Source organism: Elephas maximus, chromosome 1 (genome assembly GCF_024166365.1).
Source record: "Elephas maximus indicus isolate mEleMax1 chromosome 1, mEleMax1 primary haplotype, whole genome shotgun sequence".
NCBI classification, from domain to species: domain Eukaryota; kingdom Metazoa; phylum Chordata; class Mammalia; order Proboscidea; family Elephantidae; genus Elephas; species Elephas maximus.
Window position 1 is genome coordinate 218,387,674 of NC_064819.1, and position 16,749 is coordinate 218,404,422.

At 37.4% G+C, this 16,749-nt stretch overlaps 1 protein-coding gene across 4 annotated transcripts in view; it reads left to right on the top strand.

The window, feature by feature from the left end:
• The window catches only part of STXBP5 (syntaxin binding protein 5), a 207,520-nt gene that overhangs the window by 102,916 nt on the left and 87,855 nt on the right, over positions 1-16,749 (top strand). For all 4 annotated transcript variants that reach the window (XM_049903167.1, XM_049903181.1, XM_049903176.1 and 1 more), the window contains exon 10: positions 15,905-16,059. In XM_049903167.1, coding sequence (XP_049759124.1) covers positions 15,905-16,059 — 155 coding nt within the window. The remainder of the gene's footprint in view (positions 1-15,904; positions 16,060-16,749) is intronic.

Genomic DNA, 16,749 nt, shown 5'->3' on the forward strand with positions numbered 1-16,749 from the left:
GCTGACCCTGTACTCTGCCAAGCATGATGTCCTTCTCCAGGGACTGATTCCTCCTGACAACATGTCCAAAGTATGTAAGACACAGTCTCGCCATCCTTGCCTCTAAGGAGCATTCTGGCCGCACTTCTTCCAAGACAGATTTGTTCTTTCTTTTGGCAGTCTGTGGTGTATTCAATATTCTTCACCAACACCACAATTCAAAGGCGTCAACTTTTCTTCGGTCTTCCTTATTCATTGTCCAGCTTTCACATGCATATGATGTGATTGAAAATACCATGGCTTGGGTCTGTTGCACCTTAGTCTTCAAGGTGATATCTTTGCTCTTCAACACTTTGAAGAGGTCCTTTGCAGCAGATTTGCCCAATGCAATGCGTCTTTTGATTTCTTGACTGCTGCTTCCATGGCGGTTGATTGTGGATCCAAGTAAAATGAAATCCTTGACAACTTCAATCTTTTCTCTGTTTATCATGATGTTGCTCATTGGTCCAGTTGTGAGGATTTTTGTTTTCTTTATGTTGAGGTGTAATCCATACTGAAGGCTGTGGTCTTTGATCTTCATCAGTAAGTGCTTCAAGCCCTCTTCGCTTTCAGCAAGCAAGGTTGTGTCATCTGCATAATGGAGGGTGTTATTGAGTCTTCCTCCAATCCTGATGCCCTGTTCTTCTTCATATAGTCCAGCTTCTCGGATTATTTGTTCAGCATACAGATTAAATAGGTATGGCGAAAGAATACAACCCTGACGCACACCTTTCCTGACTTCAAGCCAATCAGTATCCCCTTGTTCTGTCCGAACAACCGCCTCTTGATCTATGTAAAGGTTCCTCATGAGCACAATTAAGTGTTCTGGAATTTCCATTCTTCGTAGTGTTATCCATAGTTTGTTATGATCCACACAGTCGAATGCCTTTGCATAGTCAATAAAACACAGGTAAATATCCTTCTGGTATTCTCTGCTTTCAGCCAGGATCCATCTGACATCAGCAATAATATCGCTGGTTCCACGTCCTCTTCTGAAACCAGCCTGAATTTCTGGCAGTTCCCTGTCGATATACCGCTGCAGCTGTTTTTGAATGATCATTCTTTAAGATAGCTCCCCATGTTCTAATGTGAAGCCAAAATTGAGAACTGCTGCACTACTTTCTTCCACCTGGAACAGCATCACTCTATTAAGTAAGCTAGGCAGCTTTCACCTTCTGTTTTTCCTGTTCCCAGCAAGTGTCGTGGACAGGTGCGAGTGAAAGGTATTCTGTCAGTTCCTGTTGGCAAATGGCCACATTTTATTAGAAGAGCTATCCTTCCTCCTAAGAATCTTCTACATTTTCTTCTCTTTGCTTAGAAATCCTTCTAGATAGATTCCCTGTCATCCCTTATAACTTAGCATAATTGTCAAGTGACATTTCTTATTCCTAACCTCATTGACTGTATTAGCTCCCCCAAGAGTACAGCCTTAAGGCATGCTGTGCTTTTCCTTTGGAGAACTTATACTTGGTCATTAATAATGAAGTTATTTGTTTAATGCATGTCTCGCCCATTAAATAAGTTCCATGAGAGCATGAAACATATCTGTCTCAATTCTAATTGTCCAGGCTCTTAGCATAGTGTTGCTGAATGTGAGGAACATAAAGATAAACTCGTTGCCATCGAGTCGATTCCGACTCATAGCAACCCTCTAGGACAGAGTAGAACTGCCCCATAAGGTTTCCAAGGAGCATCTGGTGGAATTAAACTGCAGACATTCTGGCTACCCGCTGAATATTTAACCACTGCGCCACCAGGGCTCCAAGAAGATAGGCAGGCGTATAGGAAGCTCGGTTGTGAAAAGCTGTGTGTTGATGATAATTGTATAGTTTAACTCAGGTACAAGTAAACTCTGACAAAAATGGAATCAAGGTGTTAAATAGCTTTTATTTTCTAATAAAATAAATTAGATCAGGAGAGACCAGATTTTTCCCTTACATAAACAGTGACAATGTAATTAATATAACATTTTAGTAGCAGTTTTATTAAAGATATACAACTATTTTTTTATGTATCCAGATCTTAATAAAAAGTTAAATGTTAAGTCAATTCTGTTAAAGTTACTTCCTTGAGAAACTAATGTGACCCAGGTGAAGTGCCGTGGCTAATGAGCAGAGGAATTAAGAGTGTGGTCTCTGGAACAAAACCATCTGCCTCAGCTGTTCACTCGTTGTGATATCTCGAGAAAATCTACCAAGCTCTCTGCGCTAGTTTTTTCACTTGTAAAATGGGAATAATAATAGTGTCTACCTCATAGAGTTATAAGGATTAACTAAACTAATATATAAAACGCACTTGGAACATACTTTCTAAACCAGTTATCTCACATACCACTTGTCTCAAAACAGTATTTGATAACTTCTGACAAACATCTAAAATAGTATCTTATTTTGCTTTCACAAAGCAGGCTTTTACTGAACAAGCAAACTGTTGGCTGTACAAAAACAGGCAGCGGGCCACAATTTGCTGACCCCTGTCATACACACATTCTCCTATGATAACTTTAAGGAAAAGTTGCTGGGGTTTTGTGTTAGCTTGTTTCCTTCCATGGAGACTGTAGTTGTTTTCAAGTGATTTAGAAGGTAAGATTATTTCGTACATTTTAATTTTGTATTGTGTTCTAAAAGCCATTCATGGATTGCCTACATAAAAATGTGAAAAAACACAGACTATAATAAAAACCTAGAGTACATTTGAGGTATGCTGGTTCTGAAAATATCTAAAAGGCTATTTTAGTATTACTCGCAAACTTGTTACCACTGAGTTTCCCTCCCTGCTTCCAGAGCCTGGTTCCAAATAGAATCCTAACTGTCTGAAGCCCAAAAATGAAGTTCCCTAACCACAAGGATTGTTGTTTTCCCAGAGCACAGGCTCACTCTTGGGTATTTTCCTTAACTGTAGGTTGTTCTTTAATAACTACAGCTGTTAACACTTATGTTGTGCTTACCATGTGCCAGATACTATTTCGAGTGTTTTTACAAATATTAATTTATTTAACCATAACAACACCCCTGAGATGCAGGTGTTATTAATATCCTTTTTTATAGATGAGGGAATTGAAGCACAAAGAGGTTAAGTAACTTACTGGAGGTCATACAGGTAATAAGTGGCAGAGCTCATATTTAATTAACTTGTACTCTTATCCACACTACACTTCCTTTTTAATAAAAACTACTCCCTGTTCACATCAACCACGAATCCTCATGATCATACTCATACCCACAGATCGCCCTAACAACTATTTATTCTGTATTACCCGCCAAAACTGCAGTCTTGAACTCAACACTGAAAAGAATGAAATTAGTAGGTAAAATAAATGAACATTTGTTATTTGCCAGCACTCTGCTGTGCAGTTTAGATGGATTTTCTTTCATGACCCTCATAACAGCACTGTGAAATGGGCACTGTTATCATCTCCACTTAGAGGTGTAGATATTGAGTCTTGAGTAACTTGCCCCAAGAAGTGTCAGAGCTGGAATTTGAACCTGTGTTGACTCCAGAGCTTTAGCTCTCAAAATCAGTACACAGGATTCTCAGATAACATGGGGCTGTCCTTAATGACTCCCAAGTCCCTCAGTGTATCAAGAAGTGAATCTTCTGTTAAATTTGCTAGTCTATCAGATTGTATTCTTAAATTCAGCATTGTTATATTCAGTATAATCACACTAATGTTAACTGAGAGTTAGGAGATCCTTCTGTGCCTCTGTTGTTGTTAGTTGCCTATAACAATCTGGATAACTTAATGCAAATCACCCCAGTTACTCAGAGGCTGGAGAGCCTTGTAGATCACTCTCATGTTCCACATTTAATTCTAATTTCATAAAGTCTAGGTTTAGATTTTTTGGGATCCCTTTGTGTTCATGGCACTTGGTCTTATACCTGTTCAGGAAGAATTCATGGGCAGATTTATATTCATTTGCACCTAATAGGAGAAGATCTCTTTGAGTCCATGGACTCTTAAAATTTAAAATGCCTCATCAGATAACCTCTATTTTCATGTTACTTTTACCAAGTAGTTCAAAAGGTTTCAATCTTAAAATATCATTTGCTTTCTTCATATTAAGATAACATTTGATTTGAATTTCCTTAACACTATTGTGATGATCTCTGTCTACAATATATAATAAACTAGAGAATAACCCTGTGTGCAGCAAATGGTCAAATACAGAAAATAGCCAGTAGTGAGGTTACCAACCATCTAGTCTAACTTCAGACCTGCTTTTTTTTGTTTTTAATCACTTTTTTGGGGAAATGGGACTACTGTAGCCTTGTGCTGTAATTCTACATCACTGTGAAACTGTGACTCCTAGGTTGATAACTCGATCTGCTGATGTTAGAACACCTTATTTAGTAGCTATACAGGTACATACCCAAGACTGAGTTTTATTCATGGCTTCTGTTAGTTTAAAGCGCTAAGGTTTCCAGTACCTCCATCCCCTATTTTTAAGCTCTTCTCTATATAATTTTCAATTCATTACTAAGTTAAAACTGACTATATGCTCACATATTTTACTAAAAACAAAAAAACCAAACCAGTTGCCATCAAGTCGATTCTGACTCATAGCGACCCTATAGGACAGGTTAGAACTGCCCAATAAGGGTTTCCAAAGATCATCTGGTGGATTTGAACTGCCGACCTTTTGGTTAGCAGCTGTAGCACTTAACCACTACACCACCAGGGTTTCCATATTTTATTAAGTCTTTACAAATACATTTTAATATCACTGGCAAGTTTTTCTTGTTAACTTTTTTTTAAAGGTTGACATGTATTGAGCCTTTGATATGTATTTAGTCAGCGATAATTACTAAAATGGAAGTAATCTTGCTTGTGTATAAGTAAAAGGACCACATACAGAATTGTTCCTTGCCAGCTCAGAATCAGTTAGAGCCAAGGCTCCAGGCACTGATGTTTTATCATGAAAGGTACCAAAGTAAGGAGGTAAGAAGGATGGCGAGGAGATTCTAAGCAGGCAAAAAATTAGGAAAACCAGGATAATATTGTCCTTGAAGCCAAGAAATAAGTGTTTATAGGACAGGGTAAGTAAGTATTGCCCTGTGCTACATGAAACATTGATTGATAGAGTGATAACAGAAGGAAGATCAGATTTGTGTGGTAGGAAGGATTAATTTGTGATAGTACTTTATTAGTGTCCTTGCAAACACAAACCAAGGAGTAGGACATTAAAAGAAACAAAAAGAATTGAGTGGATTCCCTGTGGGAAATACTGCTTTAGAATATGTATTCAGCGAATTCAGCAGTAGGTTAAAAAAAAAAGCAATTATGTGTCATCATGAAGAATAAGACACAAATTTTGGGGTTCGGGAGACCTTGTGATTAATGGCAGAAAAGAAGCCTTTGGAACTGAATAGACTGAAAAGGAAATAATTTGGGAAGAAAGTATTAGATAGATAAAGTTGGTTAGTTTCTATAGATACAAAGTAGTAGAGCTAGGATGTCTGCCTCCAAAGCCTGGGCTCTTTACTTCATTATCGTAATGATTTATTCATATGCTGTCCTGTTATTTCCTCATTCAGCTCAAAAAGGTCCCTGAAGAAAACTTGTCCTAACTAAGTAGTAGTTCTCTGTATTTGTCAAAGAGTAGTTCTCGGGACCAGTCAGCCTTTCTACCCAGATTTGCCCAGGTAAAGAGTTATGTGGCTTCAGGTTGAACACCACAGAGTATGAGGGTATATGGGATCTGGTGGTGAGATCCTCAAAGACATCCTCACATTTCCCCCAAAAGTGATAGTGTAAGTCAAGTAGAATCTTTAGAAGGCTCAACTTGTTGTCTTCTAGATTAGTGCTCTCCAAGTGTGGTCTATGAAGCATTCATCTACTGTCTGGTTTGAGACAGATGAGTCTGAAAATCAAGAGCAAGAGCAAGAGTGTACAAGCTTTGATACTGTTTGACATGGTCACAACATTGCACACTCAGTGAGCTTTATAAAAGCATTGGTCTGCAACGAATTGAAAATTTGAAAATATGGTTCTTGACCACAGAAAGTTTGAAAAGCACTGATCTAGATGGTAATATTATAGGATTAGAAGACTACTTTTAATTTAACTCTTAGTGTTTAAATTTTTTTATTTAAGACCTTCATTTTTGATTATTTCTTTTTATTTAATAGCTAAAAATACTTAGAAGGAACTCATTGTATTTTGAGTGTTTCACAGTTTGTTTTTCACTCTAACCGTGTATACAGATCAACCTATTATAAACTTTCAACTTTTATTTTATGTGAATTATAGACAACTTGATACCAAATATAATATTGTAATTGCATTTCCATTAGAATATTCGTATTAGATAACAATTGTTTACATTTATAATTTAAACTAAGAATCTTAGAACTTTGATATAGAGTTTCATAAAAATCAGTCATTATTAATTCATTAATAAATATGTGTCTGGACTTAGTGTTAAGCACTGATATTAGAGTGGTGGTCTCAAGGATCCTTTCTCGTGATGAAGACAGACATGAGAGAAATAATTAAAAGTTAAAGGAATTAGTTGTCAAGTAGCTTTCAAGAGTTAAGGTACAATTTCGCTCAGTAAATTTGTAGTTATTAAGTGTTCCCTCTGAAGTAGAATCATATACTGCATTTGGAAACAAATTGTTAGATGGTTTGATAGTAAGATTAGCAATACAAACAATTAGTAGTATACACAATTAATGGCTCATGAGATTGCCTATTTAGAGTTTAAATCAAAATTCTTAAAATGTGTAGAGCTAATGAGCTGCAGCAATGGGCTCAAACATAACAATTGTGAGGATGGCGCAGGACCTGGCAGTGTTTCCTTCTGTTGTACGTAGGGTGGCTATAAGTAGGCGTCGACTCGACGGCACCTAACAACAGCAACAGTGAGAAATATAGGTAGGTGTGCTAAACATGCTGACAGAGTATCAGAATAGCACAACAGTTAGATTTCAAACTACTTTAGGCAATGTTCTCCAAATCTGGTCTTGTCCTGGAATCGCCTGGGGCGCCTTCTCCAACATTGCAGATTCAGTAAGTTTAATGCCAATAAGCAGTTAGGCTCTAAGTTTGAGGATATTTAAAGTGTATATTTAACAGACGCTTTTGGGAGTACCTTGCAAGTGTGTAGAGGTGCCGAGATAAAATATACATGCTGTATTCTGAAGAAGCTCACGATACAAAGGGGAAGTAGATAAACAATGACAATTCAGTGTGGTAAGAGCTGTGTAAAGGAATGTAGAGGGTGCTTAGGAACACAGAGGAAGGACACCCAACACAGTCAGGATGGAAGGGTCAAGAAAGGTTTTTTCTTAGGAGATAACAACTGAATGAATTTTAAGGGACAGGCAAACAGAAAATGAGGGCAGTGGTGTTTTAGGGGTAGAATTCTCGGCTTCCATGCAGGAGACCCGAGTTTGATTCCCCACCAGAGTACCTCGTGCTTAGCCACCACTCGTCTGTCAGTGAAGGCTTGCATGTTGTTATGATGCTGAACAGGTTTCAGCAGAGCTTCCAAACTAAGATGGACTTGGAAGAAAAGCCTGGCATCTACTTGTGAAACTCATCCAGTGAAAACCCTGTGGGTTACCACAATCTGATCCCCTTGCGCATGGGTTGCCAATAGTCAGGGGCCAACTCAATGGCAGCTAGCAGTAATCTATCCAAGTCAGTCAACAACGTGTACAAATGTTGCAGTAATATAAGCTGCAGATGATTAGAACCAAAACTAAAGTAATTGTGGGTATGAAAAAAAGTAGAGACATTCTAGAGATCCTAGTAGGTAACAGAATATGTTTACAAAATTTACGATTATGTCTCTGTGGTTAAGAGCTCAGTTGCTAACCAAAAGGTCAGCAGTTTGAATCCACCAGCTGTTCCTTGGAAACCATATAGGGCAGCACTGCTCTGTCCTATAGGGTTGCTATGAGTCGGAATCAACTCGACGGCTATTGATTTTTTGTTCATATATATACACACACACACACATTTCACCTTGCTGTGTTTAGCCGCACTGGCCTTTAGTTCCTCAGATACACCAAGCTCATTTCTGACATGAGGTCTTTGCGATGATTATTCCTACTATCTGAAATGTACATCTTTTCTGCCACCCCCGGATCTTTGAATGGCGGCCTCTCTTCATGCTGTCCTAGCTCATCTGTGTTTGCTTCAGGGGTCTTCCTGGACCACTCTTATCTTACAGCAACTTCTCTAGCCACGCCTTCAGAGTCAGTCCATCGCCCTGCCTCATTTTCTTGGCTTCATAGCACTTATCACGTTGTGTCTGTCTAGACTAGAGCATTGTTTTATTCCCAGGGGCACAGGTGCTCAAAAAATACTTCATAGAATGAATGGATACTATTATGGAACTGAGTTAAGCAGATTTGTTACCCAAATGGGTTTTTGAGTAGAGGTGGCTCCTTTAAGTAAAGAATGTTCATATGGAAGCACAACTTCAGTTAAACCTTTTCTTAAGGCCAGGATGGGGTGGTCAATCAGAAACAGGGAATATATACACCCCCTGAACTGTCTAGCCTCTTAAAAATTCCAGTCAAAATTCTAAAACTCCTAAACTCACACCTCTCTAACATGGCTAATTCAAAGATAAGGAGCTTGGTGAATACCAAGTATCATTAAAGGAGATTCTGCTTAAATTCTGCTTAACATAAGGGAGTAAGAATTACATTGCATCTAGATCTTATTATAAAATCAAAAAAGTTATCTTTTACTTTTAAAAAAATTGATTACCCACTTCTATAATTTATGTATCAACTGGTAATGGTTTCCAGGTACCAACAGAAAGTTTTATAAGTTTATAGTTTTTACTTTCTAGCATAAAAAATATAGACCCTGGATGGTGAAAATGGTTAAGCACTTGACCACTAGCCGAAAGGTTCGTGGTTCGAACCCACCCAAAGGCACCTCAGAAGACAGGCCTGGCAATCTCCTTCCAAAATCTCATGGCCTTGAGAAAACTATATGGAGCAGTTACTCTCTGCATACATGGGGTCACCATGAATTGGAATTGACTCACCTGCAACTAACAACAACAGTGTTAAAGAAATCCGTGGGTAGTGCAAACCATTAACACACTAAGCTACTAACCAAAAAACTGGAGATTTGAGAGATGCCTGGGAAGAATGGCCTGATAATCTATTTCTGAAAAATAGAAACTCCTAAGGAGAACAGTTCTACTTTGACACACCCAGGGTAGCCATGAGTTGGAGTCAACTCAGTGGCAACAGGGTTTTAGTGTTAAAATATTTAACTTTATTTTATAATTTTATTTATGACTAATTTCTTCTAGTTAAATATTAGTTTAAGTAAATTTCACTAATATTTACAGTTCAAAGTTTAGGACATTATAATGAAAAAATATATAACCTGTGGAGGTTCATAGGTTGGGTGTTCATCTAGTAAAGTAATCAGTCACTTAGACAATTTTAAAGAAGTAGCACATAAAATAGGAAAAATAGAAGAAGAAAATAAAGACATTTATTGATGGATTGGACAGCTGGATTTCATATTATTATGTAAAAAGAAAATCATAGTAGCAGGCCAATTGTCATAACTTTAAAGTTGATTCTCCTTTTTTAATCCATATATTTTATTCCCTAAGTTTAGAACCCTGTAGGGTTGCTATAAGTTGAAATCAACTTGACGGCAATGGTTTTTTTTCGTAAGTTTAGAAAAGAAGCTCAGGCAACTTATAAGGTTACCCGCTGCCATTGAGTCGATTCCAATTCATAGTGACCCTATAGGACAGAGTAGAGCTGCCCTGTAAGGTTTCCACGGCTGTAATCTTTGCAGAAGCAGACTGCCACATCTTTCTCCTGCAGAGAGTTTGTGGATTTGAACCGCCGCCCGTTTGGTTAGCAGCCAAGCGCTTTTAACCACTGCACCACCAGTGCTCCATACTTAACAACGCTACTGAGCAAAAACTTCTCTGCCTTTTAAGAACAGTTCAAACCTACCTGATTGCCATAGTGTTACTTAAGATTATAAACTTCTTGCCTACCCTGTTTGATCTCCATGGGTGCTTGTTGGACATTTTATTTCGTAATGGAACTCAGCATCTCCCTGTTACGGTTGTTATATAATGTCAGTTCTTTACTGTTGTTGGTTGTTGTTGTTTTAAGTTGGTTATATGTAAGAACATACTTACCAGCCCATTCTCGAAATGCTACGTATAAAATTCTTAGTCCAGACCTTCCACTCTGTAAAAGTTTAACAAGTTTTAGTTACTTCGTACCCCTCTTTGTGGTATTTTGAATTCAGCTTTATGTTATATCTCAAGGTATAGAAGATTGATGTATTTATTTGGTATATGTCATAAGTAGAATAAAATTAAATATGTTTTTCTGACCACAGTTATAACACTCACAGTATGCTGACAGTTTGAAAGAGTGAGTATATGGATTTAGTTCTGGTCAGGATAAAGTTCTAAGCTCTGGTTACTGTAAGCTAGCTGGTAAAATAAGATTACTAAATCAGTTCAGTGGCAAATTATGTAAATGATAGTAAGATAGAGAATGGTTAGTGCAGCACACATTTGTATTCATTCATTCATTTAAACAATATTTAATTTGTACCTACTATAAAATTTTTTTAGTTATGCAGCAGGCACTGCTCATGACACTGCTTTAGATTCAGCAATTAAAAAGCTGACAGAAATTCCTGCCCTTGTGGAGTTTGCATTTGATGAAAGAGATGACAATAAGCAAAATAGATAAATTAGTTCTTAGTGATAAATGCTACATGAAAAAAAATAAACCAAGGAAGGAAGACGGATACATAAGGGTGCAGTTTTAAATAAGAAAATATTATACACTTAAGTATATATATCCATACTTTGTGTATTTTAAAAAGGTAGACTGTTTAACTATTTAAAAAATTGAGTCATTTGCCCTAATATTTATATTTACTTATAAATTGCATATCTATACTACTACTGGAACCTGATGCACAGTGGTTAAGAGCTACAGCTGCTAACCAAAAATTCAGCAGTTTAAGTCCACAGCCACTCCTTGGAAAACTTACGGGGCAGTTCTACTCTGCCCTATATGGTTGCTATGAGTTGGAATCAACTGAACGGCAATGGGTTTGTTTTTTTTCTTTTTATACTACTGCCAACCACAATGCATCTTTCAGATTGTAATACTGTGGTAGCTTGTGTGTTGCTGTGATACCGCAAGCTTGGCCATCAGTATTTCAAATACCAGCAGGGTTACCTGTGGCAGACAGGTTTCAGTGGCGCTTCTAGAGTAAGACAGACTAGGAAGAAGAACCTGGCAGTCTACTTCTGAAAATATGACCAGTGAAAATTTTATGAATAGCAGCGGAACATAGTCTGAGATAGTGCCGGAACCTGAACCCCTCAGGTTGGAAAGCAATCAAAATATGACTGAGAAGAGCTCCTTCCTCAAAGTAGAGTCAACCTTAATGACATAGTTGAAGTCAGGCTTTCAGAACTTTTATTTGCTGACATGACAAAACTCAAAATGAGAAGAAACAGCTGCAAACATCCATTAATAATTGGAATGTGGAATGTACAAAGCTTGCATCTAGGAAAATTGGAAGCCTTTAAAAATGAAGTGGAATGCATAAATATTGATATCCTAGGCATTAACCGAAATGGATATTGGCCATTTTAAATGCTGCCAGTGATAGGATAATATCCATGCTATTATTCAAATTTGCACACCAGCCACTGAGGCCAAAGATGAGGAAATTCAAGGTTTTTACCAACTTCTGCAGTCTAAAATTGATCAAGTGTACAGTCAAGATGCATTGATAATTACCGATGACTGGAATGTGAAAGTTGGAAACACAGAAGAAAGTTTGGTAGTTGGAAAATATGACCTTGGTGATAGAAACAATGCCAGGGATTGCAGGACAGAATGTTGCAAGACCAATGACTTCTTCATTGCAAATACCTTTTTTCAACAACATAGATAGTGGCTATACACGTGGACCTCGCCAGATGGAATACACAGGCATCAAATTGACTACATCTGTGGAAAGAGATGATGGAAAAGCTCAATATCATCTGTCAGAACAAGGCCAGAGACCAACTGTGGAACAGACCATCAATTGCTCATAATGCAAGTTTAAGTTGAAGCTGACGAAAATTAAAACGATTCCTCAGAGCCCAAATACGACCTTGAGTATATCCCATCTGAATTTGGAGACCATCTGAAAAGTAGATTTGACGCATTAAACATTCATGGCCAAAGACCAGAGGAGTTGTGGGATAACATCAAGGACATGAAAGATGAAGAACCAAAAAGTCATTAAAAAGACAGGAAAGAAAGAAAAGACCAAACTGGAAGTTGGAAAAGACTCTGAAACTTGCTTTTGAACGTGGAGTAGCTAAAGTGAATGGAAGAGAGGATGAAGTAAAAGAGCTGAACAGAAGTTTTCGAAGGGGAAGTCAAAAAGACAAAGAAAAATATTATAATGAAATGTGCAAAGTCCTGGAGTTATAAAACCAAAAGGAAAGAACATACTCTGTATTTCTCAAGCTGAAAGAATTGAAGAAAATATTCAAGACTTGAGTTGCAATTTTGAAGGAAGCATCAAAAAAGGATGGAGGGAATGCACAGATTCACTGTACCAAAAAGAATTGGTTGACATTCACCATTTTGGGAGGTAGCATGTTATCAAGAACTAATGGTATTGAAGAAAGAAGTCCGGCTACACTGAAGGCGTTGGTGAAAAACAAGGCTCTAGGAATTGACAAAATACCAGGTGAGAAATTTCAACAACCCAGATGTAGCATTGGAGGTGCTCACTTGTCTATGCCAAGAAATTTGGAAGACAGCCACCTCGCTACCTGATTGGAAGAGCTCCATATTTGTGCCCATTCCAAAGAAAGGTGATCCAACCAAATGCAAAAATTATCGAACAATATCATTAATATCACACACACGTAAAATTTTGTTGAAGGTTACTCAAAAGCAGTTGTGGCGGTACATTGACAGGGAAGTACCAGAAATTTAAACCAGAGTCAGAAGAAGATGTGGAGCAAGGGATATCATTGCTGATATCAGATGGATCCTGGCTGAAAATAGAGAATACCAGAAAGATGTTTACGTGTGCTTTATTGACTATGCAAAGGCATTCGACTGTGTGGATCATAACAAATTATGGATAACATTGTGAAGGATGGGACTTCCAGAACATTTAATTGGGCTCATGAGGAACCTGTACATAGACCAGGAGGCAGTTGTTCAAACAGAGCAAGGGGATACCATGTGGTTTAAAATCAAGACAAGTGTGCGTCATGCTGTATCCTTTCACCATATTTATTCAGCCTGTGTGCTCAGCTGATAGCTAAGAAGCTGGATTATATGAAGAAGAATGTAGCATTGGGATTTGTGAAGACTCATTAACAGTCTGCAATATGCAGATGACACAGCCTTGCTTGCTGAAAGGGAAGAGAACTTGAAGCACTTACTGATGAAGATCAAAGACTATAGCCTTCAATATGGATTACACCTCAACGTAAAGAAAACAGAAATCCTCAAACTGGGCCAGTAATCAACATGATGATAAATGGAGAACAGATTGAAATTGTCAAGGATTTCATTTTACTTGGATCCACAATCAACGCCCGTGGAAGCAGCAGTTAGGAAATCAAACAATGTATTGCACTGGGGACATCTGCTGCAAAAGATCTCTTTAATGTGTTAAAAAGCAAAGATGTTACTTTTAGGACTAAGGTGTGCCTGGCCCAGGCCATGATATTTTCAGTCACCTCATATGCATGAAAGCTGGACAGTGAACAAGGAAGACAGAAGAAGAATTGATGCCTTTGAATTATGGCGTTGGTGAAGAATATTGAATATACCGTGGGCTGCCAAAAGAACAAACAAATCTGTCTTGGAAGTAATACACCCAAAGTGCTCCTTGGAAGCTAGGATGTCAAGACTTCATCTCAAGTACTTTGGACATGTTTCCAGGAGGGACCAATCTCTGGAGAACAACATCATGCTTGGTAGAGGATCAGCAAAAAAGAGAAAGACCCTCAATGAGGTGGATTGACACAGTGGCTGCAACAGTGGGCTCAAACGTAACAACCATTGTGAGGATGATGCATTACAGGGCATTGTTTTGTTCTGTTGTACATAGGGTTGCTAATGAGTTAGGACTGACTTGATGGCACCTAACAACAACAACATTACTGCCAATCTATTTAATTAAATTTTAGTGAAATTTGTTCTTATTTTAGATAAAAATAAACAAAAGTTATAAGTCTTAATGTTTTCTTTCTCCACACCACCAGAAGGGAAACCTTCATAGTGGGTGATAAGGACAATTTGATGATGGTAATAATAATAGATAATACTAGCTAAGCATTTACTGTGGGCCTGACATCCTCCTCTGAGCTGTTGTTGTTTTGTGTGCCGTCAAGTCAATTGCAACTCATAGTGACCCTATAGGATAAAGTAGAACTGCCGCATAGGTTTTCCAACGCTGAAATTTTTAGGGGTGCAGATCACCAGGTCTTTTCGCCTGTGGGGTGGCTCATAGATTCCAACAACCAGCCTTTCGGTTAGCAGCTGAGTACTTAATCATTGCATCACCAGGGTTCTTCCTCAGTGCTGTACATACATTAATTTAACAAATGCCCGGGGGAAGATACTGTCATTATATCTTCATTGTTTTAGATGTGAAAACTAGACAATAAGAGTCTAAGCTACTTGTCCAAGATCAAACAGAAAATAAACCAAGAGCTAAGATTTAAATGGAGATGATTTAGTTTCAGAACTAGCGCTCTTAGTCATTACATAGTATTACATACTGCTTTTACCGCATGTCAAGATTTGAAAGATTGGGTAAATGGAAAAGAAGGGGGTAACATCATGAGCAATGGGTAAGGAAGGAGATAGATAAACTGGCCCTAGAATAAGCTTAAAAAAAGCTATCTAAAAGTTATAATTAAGAGATTTAAGAAAATTATATAAGGAAAAATCTAAATCATCTCTCTGATCTACCATAAACAACTTTGCTCCCGTCAAACGGGAAGACACATATGGCAGACCTAGAGCTAATTTTCTCAGTATACAAAGAACTCTTAGAAACCGATAAGAAAGGGATGATTAATCTAATAAAAACATCTACAAAAAACATTAATAGGCAAGTCAAAGAAAAAGAAACATGCTTGGACCTAACATGAAAGATATATAGAGTCTAGTTTTTAAGGTCATACTACATATAAATCTTTTAGATTTAATAATGACAGAGTAAGTAAATTAGATTGACAACAGAGTTGTAGGATTAATTAGAAGTAGCACACTGACAGCAGCTGATAGATGCTATGGAGCTATAGCATGTACAGAGATTTAAATCCATTATGGAGCTCTGGTTTGAGAACATACTAGCCAGGGTTCCAGGAGAGAATTCAGCCCTACAGAAAATTATTTGATTGCCTATTCTCTCAATTCTCTCAAGGGAAATTTATGGCTTGTACAATTCTTGATGCAAAGGTGAGAAATTAACTCATTGCATAAGATGGATGCCTTTGGGCATTAAGATTTTCTCTTGGAGCCTCTGTTGAGAAGACCTGGTTAGGATTGGAAGCAAAGGAGGCACATTCAAGAGACTTACCAGCAGAAAACCAGAGAGAACTTTGACGATTTTATATAGCGGATACAGGAAAAAGATTTAGGGACCAAGGTGGGAGGTATGGAGAGTCAAATGTACTCAGTGTTCATTCCTGTTGTAGTTTAATATTCAAAAATGCAATTAAAAATCCCACATACAAATATTCAATTATATGATGTATAACAATGTTAGGTTTTAAGATTTTGTTGTTTCAATAAGCAAAAAAAAAAAAAAATTGATACCGCAATTAAATAGTCTCTACTATGCTGTGTATAATTTTACTCTGCATTTTATTTTCAGGGAACCTTTTATTATATTATCAGGAGGTTTGTCGTATGATACTGTAGGACGAAGACCTTGCTTAACAGTTATGCATGGGAAAAGTACTGCTGTGCTAGAAATGGACTACTCAATTGTTGATTTTCTAACGCTGTGTGAAACACCATACCCAAATGGTAAACTGCATCTTTAAAAACTTATTCTCTATAAAAAAAAAAAATAGATACCTAATATTAAGAACAAAGACCTACATGTTACCTAAGTAGTTTCTGTATCCTGTTGTGCTGATGCTTTGCGGGGAGAGATTCTGCCTTCCTAATCTTGTAATTTTATTTTAGAAGTTAACTTTGTTGAATAGGCTTTATATCTTTAATATCTCATGTTAGTACTAAGAGTCTGTCAAAGATAAACAAAGCTATTCATATAAAGAAATGTTTTAAATTCCTGTAAAATACTGGCATATATGATTTCAAGAAGAATTTAAGTTTGTATTTTTTACTTCATTTCAAGCTCATCAAGGTGTAAAGATGCAATGAACTTTATAGTTGGTAACAGGCACGTGTGAAATATTCAGGAAATATATTCCAGTTGGGTTCCTGTGAGAGCCAAGAATGGTAATTGTTCTTAAGGGTGTTCAGATTTAAATTTTGGTTTTGTTGGCCATGTCTTGCCTTGGAAATAATACCCTGGAGGTTATTGTGGGCTTCTTTAGGGCAAGTACTTTTTCTTATTCATCTTTTTTTTTTTATCTTTACAAAAGTGAGGTAATTTTGAATGGGTTATTGCATAGATTTATCTCATGTAAAACATACTAGCCTTAAATTATTTGATGTGATCAGAGGATCAGAATGTTAAATATTAGAGAA